This window comes from Musca autumnalis, unplaced genomic scaffold (genome assembly GCF_047663935.1).
Source record: "Musca autumnalis isolate F117 unplaced genomic scaffold, ASM4766393v1 scaffold_4, whole genome shotgun sequence".
NCBI classification, from domain to species: Eukaryota; Metazoa; Arthropoda; class Insecta; order Diptera; family Muscidae; genus Musca; species Musca autumnalis.
The window spans coordinates 166,669,206-166,686,246 of NW_027411977.1; the positions used below are offsets into that span (position 1 = coordinate 166,669,206).

General features: G+C 36.7%; 1 protein-coding gene across 2 annotated transcripts in view; it reads left to right on the top strand.

Annotated features, from left to right (window-relative positions):
• Positions 1-17,041, top strand: part of LOC141402817 (dynein regulatory complex protein 11) — a 442,109-nt gene that overhangs the window by 49,953 nt on the left and 375,115 nt on the right. For both annotated transcript variants that reach the window (XM_073984802.1, XM_073984803.1), the window contains 2 exons: positions 15,615-15,942; positions 16,054-16,343. In XM_073984802.1, coding sequence (XP_073840903.1) covers positions 15,615-15,942; positions 16,054-16,343 — 618 coding nt within the window. The remainder of the gene's footprint in view (positions 1-15,614; positions 15,943-16,053; positions 16,344-17,041) is intronic.

Consider the following 17,041-nt stretch of genomic DNA (forward strand, 5'->3'; position numbering starts at 1 on the left):
TCAGCACAACTCCCACTACCTTGATCTTTGGAAAAGTCAGTCCACCCCCTGGGCTCGTGACAATTCCCTCCTCCTTTTGTAACCGGGCTTGGGACCGTCTTTGGCGGTCATACATACATAAGTTGATATTCATGGTAACATACTAGAAGTATAGAACATACATAAATATATAAACGCCGTCATTACAAGAAACGTAAGGTATTATTTTCCGTATTTTAAAATGACCAATCGGGGCTTTTTCGCTACATATTATTAAAACAAATTAGAAAGTATCAGTCAGCTGTGCCGACGGAGAAAATAAGTAAACTCAGTACTTTAACGTCTCTTTTTTTTGGGCCAATTTCCCAGGAAAAATGGACTTTGACCCCAAAAAAATTATACCCTCGTAACAAGGACTATAAAGACAAAAAGAAAAATTCAAAAAAAAAAAATTGAAACAATCCGAGACGAATCCTTAAACTGCACTCTTTCCAAAATTTGTGTGGGAGGCACCCGAAGGAGTGTTCCGATGTAGTCCATATTCCGACTTAATCCAAGTCTATAAAAAATATGTAATACGATATACAAAATTAAGACCAAACCGGTTTCTCCATTCGAGGGTTATCTTAGGAACTTGTCATTTTAGTTTGCACCGTCGTAATAGGGACCGCAAGGCGAACATGTTTGAAACAAATTCAAAACGGTTCGAGAAAAGCTGTTAAACTATACTTTTCTCGAAGGAGTGGGCCGATATAGTCCATATTCAAACCGGATATATGCATGGAAGTAATATTTCCACTTCCCTAGTTTGGTACAATTCGGTTAGTCCCTTCTGGAACTATCGAGCGAATAATCTTAGCGGACAATTTTGAACTTTTGTGGAGGAAATTAACGGAAGGGGTACGCCGATATAGTCCATCTTCGAACTTAAACTAAGTTTGGACAAATTTTACGAGACCTAAAATTTGAGCCAAATAGATTGATTCTTCGAGAGTTATCGTGCACACCAGCCGGCCTGACAGACGGACGGACATGGGTAAATCGACTACAAATTGTCTGAAATGGATTTCCCCTAAACATACTTGGGGTCTAAAATCATTATGTCGATAATATCGTTGGTCTTATTGTTGAGGGAATAAACAAATATTAAAAGGAATTTTAGAAATAGTTTTCGGTGATTTTTATCGATCAATGGAAAATACCAATATTTCCAAGTACTATTACATTACTTTTTACCAAAGGTATCACAAAAACTTCTGGACCCCGTACAGCATTGTAATTTGTAACAATTTAAAAACCTGCGACATTTTGTAACATGGAATGTAAATGTAGTTCTATGCATGAACATCACAACAATAAAATAGTTCAGTTATCTAACCGCTATATTCATGTTGGTTTTCTAGTTAATTTATAGATTGCCGAAATATGTCTCCTAGAAATAAAATATGGACCAAAAATGACTTTGGATATTTTTCCCACAAAAGTTCACTCGCTAAGAACTATCCGCTCATTATCCAAAATTGTTGACATAACTTCGAACTCCCCAATCTTTCGAGAGCCTCTACTATGGCCTCAGTAATTGAGAGAACTAAGCTCATGCTGTTATTGTTAGGTGGCTCAGTGGCGATTACGGACCACTCGTCCATCGGAACATCTTTCATCTCATCGGGATTTCTTGGGCCGGGATCAGCCTCAGGCCGATGTCGTCCCAAGCATCGCTAAGCTTAGCTATGCTTTTTTTAGAAATTCCTTTAAGTACTCATCCATACATTTGATCACCCTGTAAGCACAATGTACCTCGCTAGAGTCAAATCCTCGTTTGCTAGAAAGTGTTCCATAACAAGTTCTGACAATTTGGTTTCTACAGTACCCCATTTCGCAGTGGTGATAGGGGACGTCGGACGGGCTTTTCTTTTTTTTTTTTTGGTTGGAGTCAATGGATTGTCCATCTTTCGTGACGGACATAGTCGTTGCTTTTTTGCATTTTGTTGCTGAAGTGAGTCAGAGCTGTTTGCAGAGCTGACTACACTTAGCTGGCTGGCTACCAGCTCCTGGCTGGAACTCGAACCGTGCCCTGGCGTCAAGGGGGAATTGCTAGCGACCAGACCTCTTTAGACACGTGTCGACCATTCAGATCCTCAGCACAACTCCCACTACCTTGATCTTTGGAAAAGTCAGTCCACCCCCTGGGCTCGTGACAATTCCCTCCTCCTTTTGTAACCGGGCTTGGGACCGTCTTTGGCGGTCATACATACATAAGTTGATATTCATGGTAACATACTAGAAGTATAGAACATACATAAATATATAAACGCCGTCATTACAAGAAACGTAAGGTATTATTTTCCGTATTTTAAAATGACCAATCGGGGCTTTTTCGCTACATATTATTAAAACAAATTAGATAGTATCAGTCAGCTGTGCCGACGGAGAAAATAAGTAAACTCAGTACTTTAACGTCTCTTTTTTTTGGGCCAATTTCCCAAGAAGAATGGACTTTGACCCCAAAAAAATTGTACCCTCGTAACAAGGACTATAAAGACAAAAAGAAAAATTCAAAAAAAAATTGAAACAATCCGAGACGAATCCTTAAACTGCACTCTTTCCAAAATTTGTGTGGGAGGCACCCGAAGGAGTGTTCCGATGTAGTCCATATTCCGACTTAATCCAAGTCTATAAAAAATATGTAATACGATATACAAAATTAAGACCAAACCGGTTTCTCCCTTCGAGGGTTATTGTTGTAACCAATATGAATTTATAATTTGCCGATAATAAAAAGAAGAGGAAGAATTGAATGTACTTATTTGTGTTTATTGTTTATTAGCTATTCTCGCTTTGATCTGTTCTGTTATGTTGAATACAATATAATGAATTAATACTAAGAAGGTAATGGAACTGAGAGCGAGAGAATGTTTACTTTTTGACAACTTGTGACAATTCTAATTTGCGAATGGCAATGCTTGTAAGAACTATAATAAAAAGAGGTTACATCGTGATTAAGTTATAACAATTCTCTCACCCTAAAAATATTCAAGTAAATACTTATTTTTAATTATACTTATACGTAATCTCGTAAATAGTTTGGTGGCACTCGTTTCCTCTTTGATGTACGATACGGTGTTTGCGATGTGTTTGATGCGGTTTGCAAATCAGTACCTACAGCTTCAGTTGTTATTCGTTTCCGTTTTGATGAACGAATTGGTGTTGTTGCCAATTCTCTTGCTTCTGCACCTGCACTTGATGTTATTTCTTCTTCATGTGATGTCATCTCTCTTTCTTCTGGACTATTTGTGTTTGAACTTGAATCGATCGATGTGTTACTTAAATTTGATGTTACGGTATCAGTGTATGGTTTCAATATGACGTCACTGTTAGAATCGTTGTTTAGAAATTGTTGATGTGTATCTTGAATATTCTTTTGATTTGTGCTTTGCCCTTCCACCCCCTCGGGCATTTTAACGTTTGTGGTGCAAATTTGATCAATGTGTCGTTTTATTAAAGTTCCTTCATCCAGTTTTACTATGTAGTGAAGAGAGCCCAGTTTTTTAACAATTACTCCAAATTTCCAATACGATTTATTTTTCGAATAATATTTTGCTTGTATTCTATCTCCTTCATAAAGTTGTCGGTGAAGTATTGTTGGCGTTGATGGTTTTTCAGGACATATTGGGCTTAGTAAATCAATCTTCGTTCTTAATTGTCTTCCAAGGTACTGTTCTGATGGCGTCTTTCCATTCTGCAGAGGTGTAGTTCTGTATTTTAAAAGAATATCTCTAATTTTTGTAGCAATTGTAGGACTTTCATTTGACATGGCTTTTAGCCGCATTTTTAACGTTTGAACGTTCCTCTTTGCCAATCCATTTGTTGCCGGGTGACCAGGAGCAATGAATTTTTGAAATATTCCACATTCTTCACAAAATGTCGCAAACTCTTCGCTTTTAAATATCGATGCGTTATCGGAAACCATAACCTCTGGAAATCCGTTCCTACAAAATATGTTTTGCAATATTTCTTTGGTTGATGTTGAGCTTGGGGCTGAGGAGGATACGCCTATTTCGGCCCATTTAGATTTTGCGTCCATTACGACCAAAAAGAAGTGTCCTAAGTAAGGACCAGCATAATCAATATGTATTCTTTGCCAATTCCTTTCAGGCTCCTCCCAAGGATGTAGTGAAAATTTTGGAGGATTTTTCCTAATTGAGGCACACGGTTCACATGACCGAACAAACCGTTCAATATCATTGTCTATTGAACGCCAATAAACGTACCTTCTGGCTAACTGTTTCATTTTTGAAATACCAATATGGGTATGATGAAGTTCTTTTAATACTTGCGTTTGAAGAGATTCTGGAATTATTATTCGGGATCCTTTGTACAAAATCCCAGAATGTATTGTATATTCTGATTCTATAGAACAGTTTTCCCGCAGTTCTTCCATACGTTTGGAGAGTTGACTATCCCTTGCAGTTTCTTTTTGAATTGAAGCTGAAGATAACTTCAGTGAATTAATTTGGTATATTGACTGTTCACATATACGGTGCACTTCCGTGTCTATACAATTTGAATGATTCATGCCGTACAGTATTGGTGCTCTTGATAAGCAATCCACATTTACATTTTCTTCACTTCTTTTACTCACCACTTCATAATTGTAACCAGTCAGGAATGCTGCATATCGCTGTAGCCTTGCTGATGTCATTTGCGGCAGCTTCGTGTTATGATGAAAAATTCTCGCTAAGGGTTGGTTATCAGTTATCAGTTTGAAAAATCTACCGTAAAGATATTCGTGGTAGTGTTGAATGGCATAAACGATGGCCAAAGCTTCACGATCCAATTGGGAATAATTTTGTTCTGCCATTGTAAGCGATCTGGAAGCGAATGCAATCGGCCGTTCTTCTCCATTAATAACATGTGATAGAACCCCGGCTATACCTGTGGGGCTTGCATCACATGCAAGTTGAAGAGGTAGTTCCGGATTATAAGGCATGAGAACTCTGTCACTTGCAATTTCGTTCTTTAATATGTTGAAAGATCTATGGCATTCAGGAGTCCATTTGAATGTAGAATTTTTCTGGAGTAATCGCCGGAGAGGTGTAGTAATTGTTGCAGCATGTGGTATGAATCGTGCGTAGTATGTTACCATGCCGAGGAAACGCCGTACATCATCTACAGATTTTGGAACAGGCATTTTTGTAATAGCATTTACCTTAATGGGCAACTTCCTAATTTTATTATGTTGAATGCTATGCCCCAAAAATTCAATTTGAGTTTTGAAGAAAGTGCACTTTGCCATGTTAAGGTGTAAATCATATTTTTGAAGTTGACGCAAACAGGATTGAAGATTAGCTTCACATTCCTCCCAGGACGATCCGTGCACGACAATGTCGTCGAAATACGACTCTGTTTTGGGAACATCTCGAAGAATCTGGTCAATCACTCTGTTGAACTCTGCAGGAGCGGTTTTTATACCGAAAGATAACCGGTTCATACGGTATGTTCCTTTATGCGTCGAAATGGTTTGTATTTCACTTGAAGCTTCATCAACTGGCAAATGTAAATATGCTTTGTAAAGATCCAGTCTGCAAAAGTACATGGAATCGGCAAGACAGTTGAAAATGTGGTCAATTTTCTTGATAGGATAGTGTGAGTTTACAAGGCGTTGGTTCACCCCAACTTTGTAATCAACGCACAAACGAACGCCACCGTCAGCTTTTGGAATCACAACTAAGGGGGAACCCCAATCACTATTAGAAATTTTTGTTATTATGCCTGCCTTTTCCAAGTTTTCCAATTCACTATTTACTCGGTTAGTTAAGGAATATGGTATCTGACGCTCTTTCGTATAAATTGGTGATGCGTTTTCGCGTAATTGCAAAGAAATTTTATAATTTGGAATGCACCCAATTCTTTGTTCAAACACATTTTTAAAACCAGCCATAATTTTTGAAATTGAATTCGAAACATTAATTGAATTCACGATTAAATTTGAACTTTGTTGATCTAGTATCCTTAGATCAATTCCAAGTTTGCGTATCCACGTTCGTCCTATAATTGAGGCATGTCCATCTGGGACCACATACAGCTCTTCCTTACTTGTTTTATTGTTGAACTTTACATTTACCATTACTTTCCCTTCTGGAGTAAATGTTGTTTGTGTATAAGAACGGAACACGATATTAGTAGGAGTCAATAGTTGTGATATATTTAATTTTCGAAATTGACTTAATGGTAAAAATGAAAAACCCGATCCTGAATCTACTTCGAATTTAACGGGAAACCCTTCAATAAAAATTGTGGCAAAAAAGCGTTCAGAGTTGTTCACATTGGGTTCGTTCTGGTAAACATCAATTATTTTGTATACACCATACTCATCATCATTATCCACTATTTGATTTGTATAGTTTCTTGTTTCAGGATTGTACCTGGGACCGGCATTAGGACCATCCGCCAAAAGTGTGGAAATGCAGACTTTCGCTACATGACCACTTTTATTGCATGAAGAACATCTCAATTTTAGTTTATTTATTCTGCAGTTTTTGCATAATGATTATTCTTTCCGCATCGCATACACAATCCGGCTATTCCCAATTCATTATAATTGAGTCTTGTTTTGTATTTGTTCATTGCCTTGTTGATTGGAGGCTTATTCTGGAAGATTTTATTTATTTCATTGTTTGAAGAACTTGTGTGAGCTATTTCTGTCGCATCAGTTTTCGCGGCTTCAAGTGCTACAGCATTTGCCATGATGTCATTAAATGTTGTTGTAGGAGACATGAGCAATTGTTCTCTAATGTTGTTGTCTCTGATGCCGCGTATAAATTGTGCTCTGAGAAATATATCTGTTATTGAAGCTTTGCATTCACACGGGCAGAAAAATTCGCAGTCATTAATCTCTGCTCGAAGTGCTGCTACGTATTCTGCAATAGATTGTTCTTCCAGCTGAATTTTGGAAAGAAATTTATGTTGCGCTACTAACACATTTCTTTTTGGAGACAAATGTTTTTCCAAAATTTCCAACAATTCGCCATATTCTAATTCTGGTATCGTTTTTGGCGCTACCAAGGCTGTAACCATGCTGAAGTTTCCTGCACCTATTGAATTTAGCAACAGCTTTGCACAATATTTCCTGTCGCTATCAATTTTATTTAATTCAGTATAATTTTTGAAGCGTTGAATGTAATTTCGGTAAGATTCTTTTGTCGAATCAAAGGCATCGAATTTCTGGATAACGTTGTTGGTAGAAACAGTTGCCGTAGCTTTACTAGCTGCCATCTTTGAAAATTCTTCCATAAACTTCTTTTGCATTTGCAAAAATTCAGCAAATTGAGTGGATTCCATATTGCACAAGTTTTTTTTATTTCTTTTCTTGATTTAAAGATTAACGCGTTCACAATATGTTTTTTTTTTTTCACCTCGTCGCCAATTGTTGTAACCAATATGAATTTATAATTTGCCGATAATAAAAAGAAGAGGAAGAATTGAATGTACTTATTTGTGTTTATTGTTTATTAGCTATTCTCGCTTTGATCTGTTCTGTTATGTTGAATACAATAGAATGAATTAATACTAAGAAGGTAATGGAACTGAGAGCGAGAGAATGTTTACTTTTTGACAACTTGTGACAATTCTAATTTGCGAATGGCAATGCTTGTAAGAACTATAATAAAAAGAGGTTACATCGTGATTAAGTTATAACAGTTATCTTAGGAACTTGTCAGTTTAGTTTGCACCGTCGTAATAGGGGCCGCAAGGCGAACATGTTTGAAACAAATTCAATACGGTTCGAGAAGAGCTGTTAAACTATACTTTTCTCGAAGGAGTGGGCCGATATAGTCCATATTCAAACCGGATATATGCATGGAAGTAATATTTCCACTTCCCTAGTTTGCACATTGGGCCCAATGACAGGTTTTTGAGGCAACAAGTCACTGGAAGCAGCTAGAGCTACCAAATTTCGTTCCAATGTTTTTAATGGGCATAAAAGCACTTCTGCAAAATTTGGTAAGAATCGGTTCAGATATAGATATAGTTTTCATGTATATGTTTCATCCGATTTAATCCGATTTTATTTTTAAGCCCCACAAAGGTCACAATTTGCATCCGATCGCCTTAAAATTTGATATGGTAAATCCTGTTCAGGTTAGAATCAGGTCCTGAAAATTTGGCTCTGATCGGTTCAGATATATATCTACATATATATAGAAACCTTTTCAGGTATACCATGATGTTCGAAATATAAATCTTCTGAAATGGCTGGACCGAATTTGATAAAATTTTGTTTGTAGATTCATAAGGTCTGAGAATAGATCGTAAGGTACTTTTTATACCGAAAAATGGAGGGGGTGGGGGACCTCCCCCACAACAAGTTTTAGCCAAACGCGAAATCTCAGAGATTATTAGACGCATTGGTATACAAAACAATAGTAATTGTGACCTCTATCATTAATTTATGTTTTGGAAGTAGAAAACCGCGATCGCGTCCGTTATTTGAAAACTTTATAATTACAGGTCAAGATCTTGAAATATAGTAGGTGTTTGTAGTACCAGTTATTAAATTTAAAGATCTAGAATATTGAAGATTTCAATGCTTGGTGTAACTCGGATAAGATTACTATAAAATTTGGCGACTTGTGTCATATTGAGCATCGTCCAGTCCCAACCCAGTCTAATAAATTAAAATATCCACATTTTTAAGTGTCACGCTATCTGTAAGTAATTTTCTATAAGTATTCGGATCCATACGGACATGAAATTTTTTTACACATATAGTACTCACTATTACCTTCTATCAGATATATAGTTTCGACAATACGTCGCAATACCGCGAGTTTTATTCCAAAAACTATTTAAACTACAATACGAACTACACAAAAAATACACCACAGTCTACTTCAAATATTCCTTACCAAATCTAACTTCTTTTATTTCTTAATCAGAATATTAATTTATATTCCTTTACACGTTTTATCCATTAAAAAAACTGTTTATTAAATCAGCGGTTTTTAATTGCCGAGCGAAACAAATTTGTTCTTCGTTGGATAAATTTTTATAAAATTTTACAAAGTAACATGCAATATCTTTGACAGCTCGGTATGTGACCACGAAGCGTTGCCAGGTTGAAATGATTTTGTTTCTAAGTGGCTCAAAGTGTTAAGAATCTAATCCCGTTACTAATTTATACAAATATATGACTTCAAAACTAGACTTTTTGCCTCAGAAACCTGCCATTGGGCCCAATGTGGTTTGGTACAATTCGGTTAGTCCCTTCTGGAACTATCAAGCGAATAATCTTAGCGGAAAATTTTGAACTTTTGTGGAGGAAATTAACGGAAGGGGTACGCCGATATAGTCCATCTTCGAACTTAAACTAAGTTTGGACAAATTTTACGAGACCTAAAATTTGAGCCAAATAGATTGATTCTTCGAGAGTTATCGTGCACACCAGCCGGCCTGACAGACGGACGGACATGGGTAAATCGACTCCAAATTGTCTGAAATGGATTTCCTCTAAACATACTTGGGGTCTAAAATCATTATGTCGATAATATCGTTGGCCTTAATGTTGAGGGTATAAACAAATATTAAAAGGAATTTTAGAAATAGTTTTCGGTGATTTTTATCGATCAATGGAAAATACCAATATTTCCTAGTACTATTACATTACTTTTTACCAAAGGTATCACAAAAACTTCAGGACCCCGTACAGCATTGTAAGTTGTAACAATTTAAAACCTGCGACATTTTGTAACATGGAATGTAAATGTAGTTCTATGCATGAAAATCACAACAATAAAATAGTTCAGTTATCTAACCGCTATATTCATGTTGGTTTTCTAGTTAATTTATAGATTGCCGAAATATGTCTCCTAGAAATAAAATATGGACCAAAAATGACTTTGGATATTTTTGCCACAAAAGTTCACTCGCTAAGAACTATCCGCTCATTATCCAAAATTGTTGACATAACTTCGAACTCTAGTGTGGTTATGGTTACTATACAAACAATTAAAACTGTGGAATTTCTGTATATTCTAAGCTGTAACTCTGTTATCTGAGCACGTACATCAACATAATTGGCATCTATGGACAGGGTTTCGGAGTCGAAGTCTGAGTCCAAAAAATAACTCGACTCCGACTCCGGCCAAATTTTTTTCAACGTTATAAAAAATGTAACATTAAATTTGAACAAGAACATTTTTTTTTAAAAATCACTATTTATTTTAAAAGAAAGGTATAATAAAACATATATGCAAACGATGTGTAGTCTATTCATCCCTATTTTGTTGATACAATTGATTCTTTACATTTTTGCAAACAAAAGTAAAGTTCTATGACAATCGAATTAAGATTGTACCTTTAACCTCTTTCATTAGAAGTCTTACTGGTCTTTTCACAAAGGTGTATGGTATTATCACCTTGTGTTTTATGATAAGTCATCCTTGTATTCTGTTAAAGACATTGTGGTCTCTATGGGAAATCTTACTGAATAACCTGTGAGACAAAATGGAAGTCAAGATCTAGGGGTGGAAATTCATTTTCTTGCCCCAATGAAAGCCCCAATTGAGAATCCCAAAGGATCCCATATTTGAAATTTCTGAGTTATGGCATAATGAATTTTTTGATTGACCCCCATCAATCCCCTCCTTTGAGAACCCATCATTGAGAAAATAGCTTTATATCTTTGTTTGGAGATATTGTTTCATCATTTATAGATGACATGTTTTCTGTTAAATAGAATGAGGAACCTTTATGTCGAATATGCTGTCCTTCTAGCTCAGTTGCTTCCATGTCTTTTTTGTTCTTGAACTCAAAAAGTAAAACAAAATGAAATGTTCTACAAAAATGTTCCACCGAAAATTATATGTTGGTTTTCCATATCCAAGAAATCGATATTGTCACGTTTTCATTGTCCTTTATCAGTTTTACCCGTTACTTTCTCAAACAACCGTTGTATTTCGGTAAATTTTGCATAATCTATTAACTACATATGGAATTTGGATGGTTACGCTTCTGCATTGGGGCATCATAAATTCGTTATTGGTCAACGAGATTCAGCTCGTCGAGACATTCATTTTGGTATATAAGTATTATTTCGATGCGTTACAAACTTTTTGGGCAAAACCAACTTGTAATACCCTCCCCACATAGTGTAGGGTATAATTATCCACTCCACAACCAAAGTTCAAAATGTGAGCGCTGAGTTTTAGTTTAAAGGGGGATTCCTACTTATAAATTTCAGAAAAAGTAGAAAGTATCAATAGCATAGAATATGTGGTCAAATTTTTAAGTCGATCGGAACAATATTGCCTTAGAATGAGCGTTGAATGGGAACAATTAATATTACTTTGTATGCAGCATATAAACTACGTTTTTCTCGAAATCAGCACACACGAGCTAGAGTTGGCACCGCAAAATGCTTTAATAAAAACGGCCTAAAACTTCGTAATATTTTTCTCTTTCAGATGAAGAAAAAATTTGCCAAAAAGTTACGTAGTTTTCTCGGAAAAAAATCATGAAAAATGGCTTTTATTAAACTTTACATCTGGGAGTCTCCTTTAAGGCTAAGCACACTAAAATGTTGGCTTACATCTAGTTTGGTCATGAATTGCTTACAATTTTTATTGCATGTAGTCCTTATGATTTGTATTGCCCCTTCATTTTCACATATTTTGAAAGCTTAAACATTTTCTCACGCGGAAGCATTCCGTTCAGAATATACTCGTGCAAAAAAGGAAAACCGACAAAAACCTTCTAACTTTGCTTTTTTTCATTGTAAGATTCGGAAGAAACAATATTGATATGTTCGAATGTATTCGAACGAATGCCCTTTCTAATGAATATGTAAGGAAAAACCAACACATTAGCCTATATAGGCCAAAATATAGGAAAAAGTTAAAAATTTGTGCACATTTTATTAATTTTTAGTGGTATAGCAATTCACTCTCGGAGTCGACCCGGAGTCGTGAAAAAACTCGTCTGGGGTCGGAGTCGAGCTAAAAATAACTCGACTCCGAAACCCTGTCTATGGAAAGGTCGAGAGATCATCTTTCAAAAATAACTCACGTGGGCGGAATGTGTCTACCGGGAATAAAGATATAAGATATATATTACATTTTTTCAAATTTTTACAGAAAAGTTTCGGTCCATTTCACAACTGTCTGATCATCATGTAAAATTGCAAGCTTCTTCTTCGTCATATACGCTTCCTTGTTTAAAATTTCGAGTTGATCGGACTATTATTGCGACCTATAGAGCCGCTACAAAATTAGATAAAAATTATGTTTTTGGTCCATTTCACCCGCTAAATATTTCACGATCATCACCAATAAAAATAGATATATTCTGATTTAAAACCGACCTCCATACCAAATTTCGTGAGGATCGGTCCATAATTGCGGTCTAGAGTGTGATTACAATTTTATTTTTAGCAAAACAAACTTATAATACCCTTACCACATTGTGGAGTAAGGTATAAAAAGGAAGGGTTGGTGTCTATTACGACAGGGTTAGTAACTCTCCTCTAGAAAAAGCAGCCTACTATGAAAAAACAAAAGAAAAGAAAATCCCTCTAAAGTTGACGACCTCCGCAAACGTTTTAAGGACCATGATCTGCGAATCTACACCTGGAATGTTCGCACTCTTTATATAGAAGGTGCAGTTTACGCATTGGCAGATGTACTTTAAAAGTACAAGGCCGACATTACTGCCAAACTGGAAATACGATGGAATGGGAAGGGCGTCACAACAACACCTAAAGGTGACGCACTGTATTATAGCTGCACTGACATAAAGCATGAGTTTGGTTGCGGATTCGTAGTTGGTTGGAGGTTAAAACACCTGGTCTACAGTGAATGAAAGACTTGCTACAATTCGAATAAAATCGAAATTCTTCACCATCAGCTTTATTTGCGCTCATGCTCCCACTGAAGACAAGGACGAACTGACCAAAGATATATTTTATGAGCGCTTAGAAGAAATATATGACCGTTGTTCTGCCCATGACATTAAAATTATTCTAGGCGATTTTAATGCCAAAATTGGAAAGAAAAATATCTTTGGCTCAACTGTCGGAAAATTCAGTCTCCACAGTGATGTTTCAATGCGATGACAATGGTATGAGGCAGATAGACTTCGCAGCGGCAAAAACATGGTAGTTAGCAGCACCAGCCTTCAACATCTCGACATCCATAAGGGCACCTGGCTGTCTCCAGATCAGAAAACAAGAAATCAAATTGATCACGTTGTGGTAGATGGAAGACATTCATCGAGCGTGTTGGATGTGCGTTCGTTCCGAGGAGCAAACATAGACCACTGCCTTGTTGCAGCAAAGGTACGAACCCGGTTAAACGTAGCAAACAAAGTACGAACAGACACAACACGAACGTTAGACATCGGTAAGCTGCAATCACAACAGATAGCCACAGCATGTTCCACTCAACTAGCCCAATTACTTAATTAAAGCATTCCTCATCCCGATAACATATCAGCGCAATGGCAAAGTATTGCCCACTCCATGCAAACAGCCGCAAAATCCATACTTGGACACCAGAGACCTCCACCAAGGAATCCATGGTATGATCAGGAGTGTCGTGCTGCTACCGAAGAGAAAAATGCTGCATATTCTACTATAGAGTAAAACATCAAACTGATGGCTTTGGTACAGGCACATCCTCCTGTAGAGACCAGCAAGGTAATCTGGTAACTGATACAGATAGTGTGCTCAGGACATGGAAAGAACATTTTTCAAAACTGTGGGTATCCAATAGCAGCGAAGACGACGAAGATACCACAGACCCAATCCCAGAAGATGGTATTGAATGTATACCGCCCAGCCAAGATGAGGTAAATACAGCAATAAATCGGCTGAAGAATAATAAGGTAGCATGAGCCGATGGCCTACCAGCCTAGATGTTCAAAACCGGATGCGACACACTGATAAGGAAGAACGAGTACCCGACGATTGGAACCTGAGTATCCTGTGCCCCGTCCACAAGAAGAGAGATAAGACTGTATGCTCTTACTATAGGGGCATAAGTCTACGCCCTATTGCCTACAAGATGGTGTCAGGGATATTGTGCGAACGACTAAAGCCTATGGTCAACGAGATAATTGGACCATACCAATGCGGCTTTAGACCTGACAAGTCCACCATTGACCAGATATTAACCCTTGCGGCAAATCCTGGAAAAGACCCAAGAGTTGCAGATCGACACCTACCACCTTTTTGTCCATTATAAAGCAGCCTTCGACAGCCCGCTGCATTCAAAGGTATTCCAAGCCATGTCTGAATTTGGTATCCCCGCAATGCTCATCCGGCTTTGTAAACTGACACGATGTCCTCAGTTAAAATAGGAAAGAACCTATCCGATGTGTTTTTTACCAAAAGAGGTTTCAGACAAGGAGATAGCCTTTCGTGTGATCTCTTCAACATCCTGCTGGAAAAGTTTATACGAGAGGCAAACGTGAAAAGAAGTGGCACAATCTACACCAATAACCACATGTTACTTGCTTATGCTAATGATAAAGGCATCGTGGGACAGTAAAAGAAGTAATTGATACCTTTATGAAGCTCGAAGGAGAATCTGCTAAAGTGGGTCTGGCGGCAAACTGTGAGAAAACCAAGGTAATGGTGGCGAAGCGCAATGTGTCCATTGAGCTCGGACCAACTGTGGATGTTGGTTCCTATAATTTTGAGGTAGTAAAAAAGTTCGTCTACCACGGCAACTCCGTAAACACAACAAACGACATCAGTGTGAAATAAAAAAAAGAATTGTACTGGCTAACAGATGCTACTTTGTATTGAATTGTATTTGCCAACTCGTCAAACAAAAATAACTCTCTACAAAACACTGATACTACCCATGCTGATGTATGGCTCCGAAGCCTGGGTACTTGCGCAAGCAGACATGGCAGTGCTTGGTGTGTTTGAGAGAAAAATTCTTCGAAAAATCTACGGACCAATCTGCGTTGACGGTGAATATCGACGTCGCATGAACCACGAGCTGTATATGCTATACAACGACTTCAAACGTATCGAGATGCAGCGATTGCGTTGGCTAGGCCATATCATAAGAATGAGCGCTAAAAATGCGTATGAACACGGACCGTTTGGCGGTGCACGCAGAATTGGCAGGACAAGGAATAGATGGCGCAAACAAGTGGATGAAGAGATGAAAAGGCGCGGCATTCCAGAGTGCGAAGCAACAAATAGAGAGAAATGGAGATCTTTTCTTAGTTCGGCCTATGGAACAAATTTTCTGTAATGGGCCAGCTAAGGAAGTAAGTATAAAAAGTTGACGGTCTCTGAGCGTGCGTATTACCAAAAAACGTTATGACCGAAATCACATTTTAAGCACAAAACCGCTACAGAAACTTATTTAAATATTTTCATTTGTAGATACAAATAATTGTCCCTTACAATAAATTGTATTTCATGTTTTGTTAGTCTCTTGTTTTAAAAATACCAAACACACATATACAAAACATGTACGTTCTGGCAACGTTGAATTTTTTCAACTTTAAATTAAATACGCTCGTCGTATTTCAGTAGTATTCATAAGAATACATGTTTCCTATACGGACGTATGTAGACATGTCTCTAATATTTTCTTTTCTCATAAAATAAATTACAGTTAAGGAATGTTTGAAGTATGACGAATCCAGAGAAATGGCAGCTCTGCGCATTCAATCTGCATGGAGGATCTACAAGGCGAAAAAGATTGCTGAAAAGAATATATTATTACAAAGGCATCTGTATGGAATGACGGGAAGAAGATTGAATTCGCCGAATAAGCGCCGACAGTCCATCCATGAAATCTACAAAGAGGACTTAATAAAACAAAACCAGAATTCCAAATTTGAGCAGCTAATTACTAACGAGCGAACGAGATTGTTAAAAGAAACAGCTCCAAACATCATGGAAGACATTTCGGATCACATCAGAGCATGGTTTAAGGAATTGTAAGTAGCAATTCAGGATATGTTTCTCTTTAAAATGAATTTAAATAAGTTTAATTTATGGCGACAAGTTATGATCATTAAAGTACAATATATGCATTTGTATTTTTTCAGTTATGAAAAAACAGGCGATTTCCACCCATACCCCGAAGTAGCCAAGAAAGGAACAGTTTTGGTTCTATTAGATGAAACTATGAACTTTGAGGAATTTAAAGAATTCCAGAGTTTGCAAAATATGTCTAAGGAGGAGAAGAAGGCAAAAGCAGAGAAAGAGAAAATGAAAAGGTTACTAGAAAAGGAAAAATATAAAAAGCAAAAACTTAAAGATGCCAAAAGAAGAAAGAAATTAAAAGATGCTGGAATATATGATATCGCATACCAATTGACATCTAGTAAAGACATAGGTTTGTATCTTTTATATGTAATATTATCGGAAGCATTTCTTCAATGAATTTATTTATACATTGAAATTAATGAAAATATTTAGTTTTGCGAAGAGTAAATTATTTTTCTCCAGAAAGTAACTTGCACACATTAATTATACCCTCCATAAGGTGGAGAGTATAATTAACTTCGTCATTCCGTATTTAACATATACATATATCGGTAATATATTTGAAACTTGAGTTTTCCATTTTAAAAGACTAAAATTGATGCTTCCACAATGATTGTTGGTACATAGTAAGTAGAGTAAGACAGAAATCTTCATTCCATCAGTTTTTGTTACCAAATTTGATCGGTACGCGCAAAATATGTGACGGTTTTAATCTAATAATTACAAAAATCCTAAAAAATTGCGAGTTAATGTAATAAAAAGTTATATCCGCTTTTCATTAATTTGCAATGAATTGAACAAATATTAAAATCTGCGATTTTTGGTACATGGGTTAAAAAAACGTGATTGCAAATCTGTTCGCGTTCTCAAAATTGGATATTGCGCCCAAATGTTATGGGGGTTTTATTCCCTAATAAAGAAGAGATTTTTAAAAATTCCCTTTGTGTAGGAAAATGTATAAATAAATCGGTAGCATAATTTAATATCTTTCCGTAGATGCTTAAATATTTGCTAAACTTATTTTTAATTTCGCGGAAAATCAGAAAA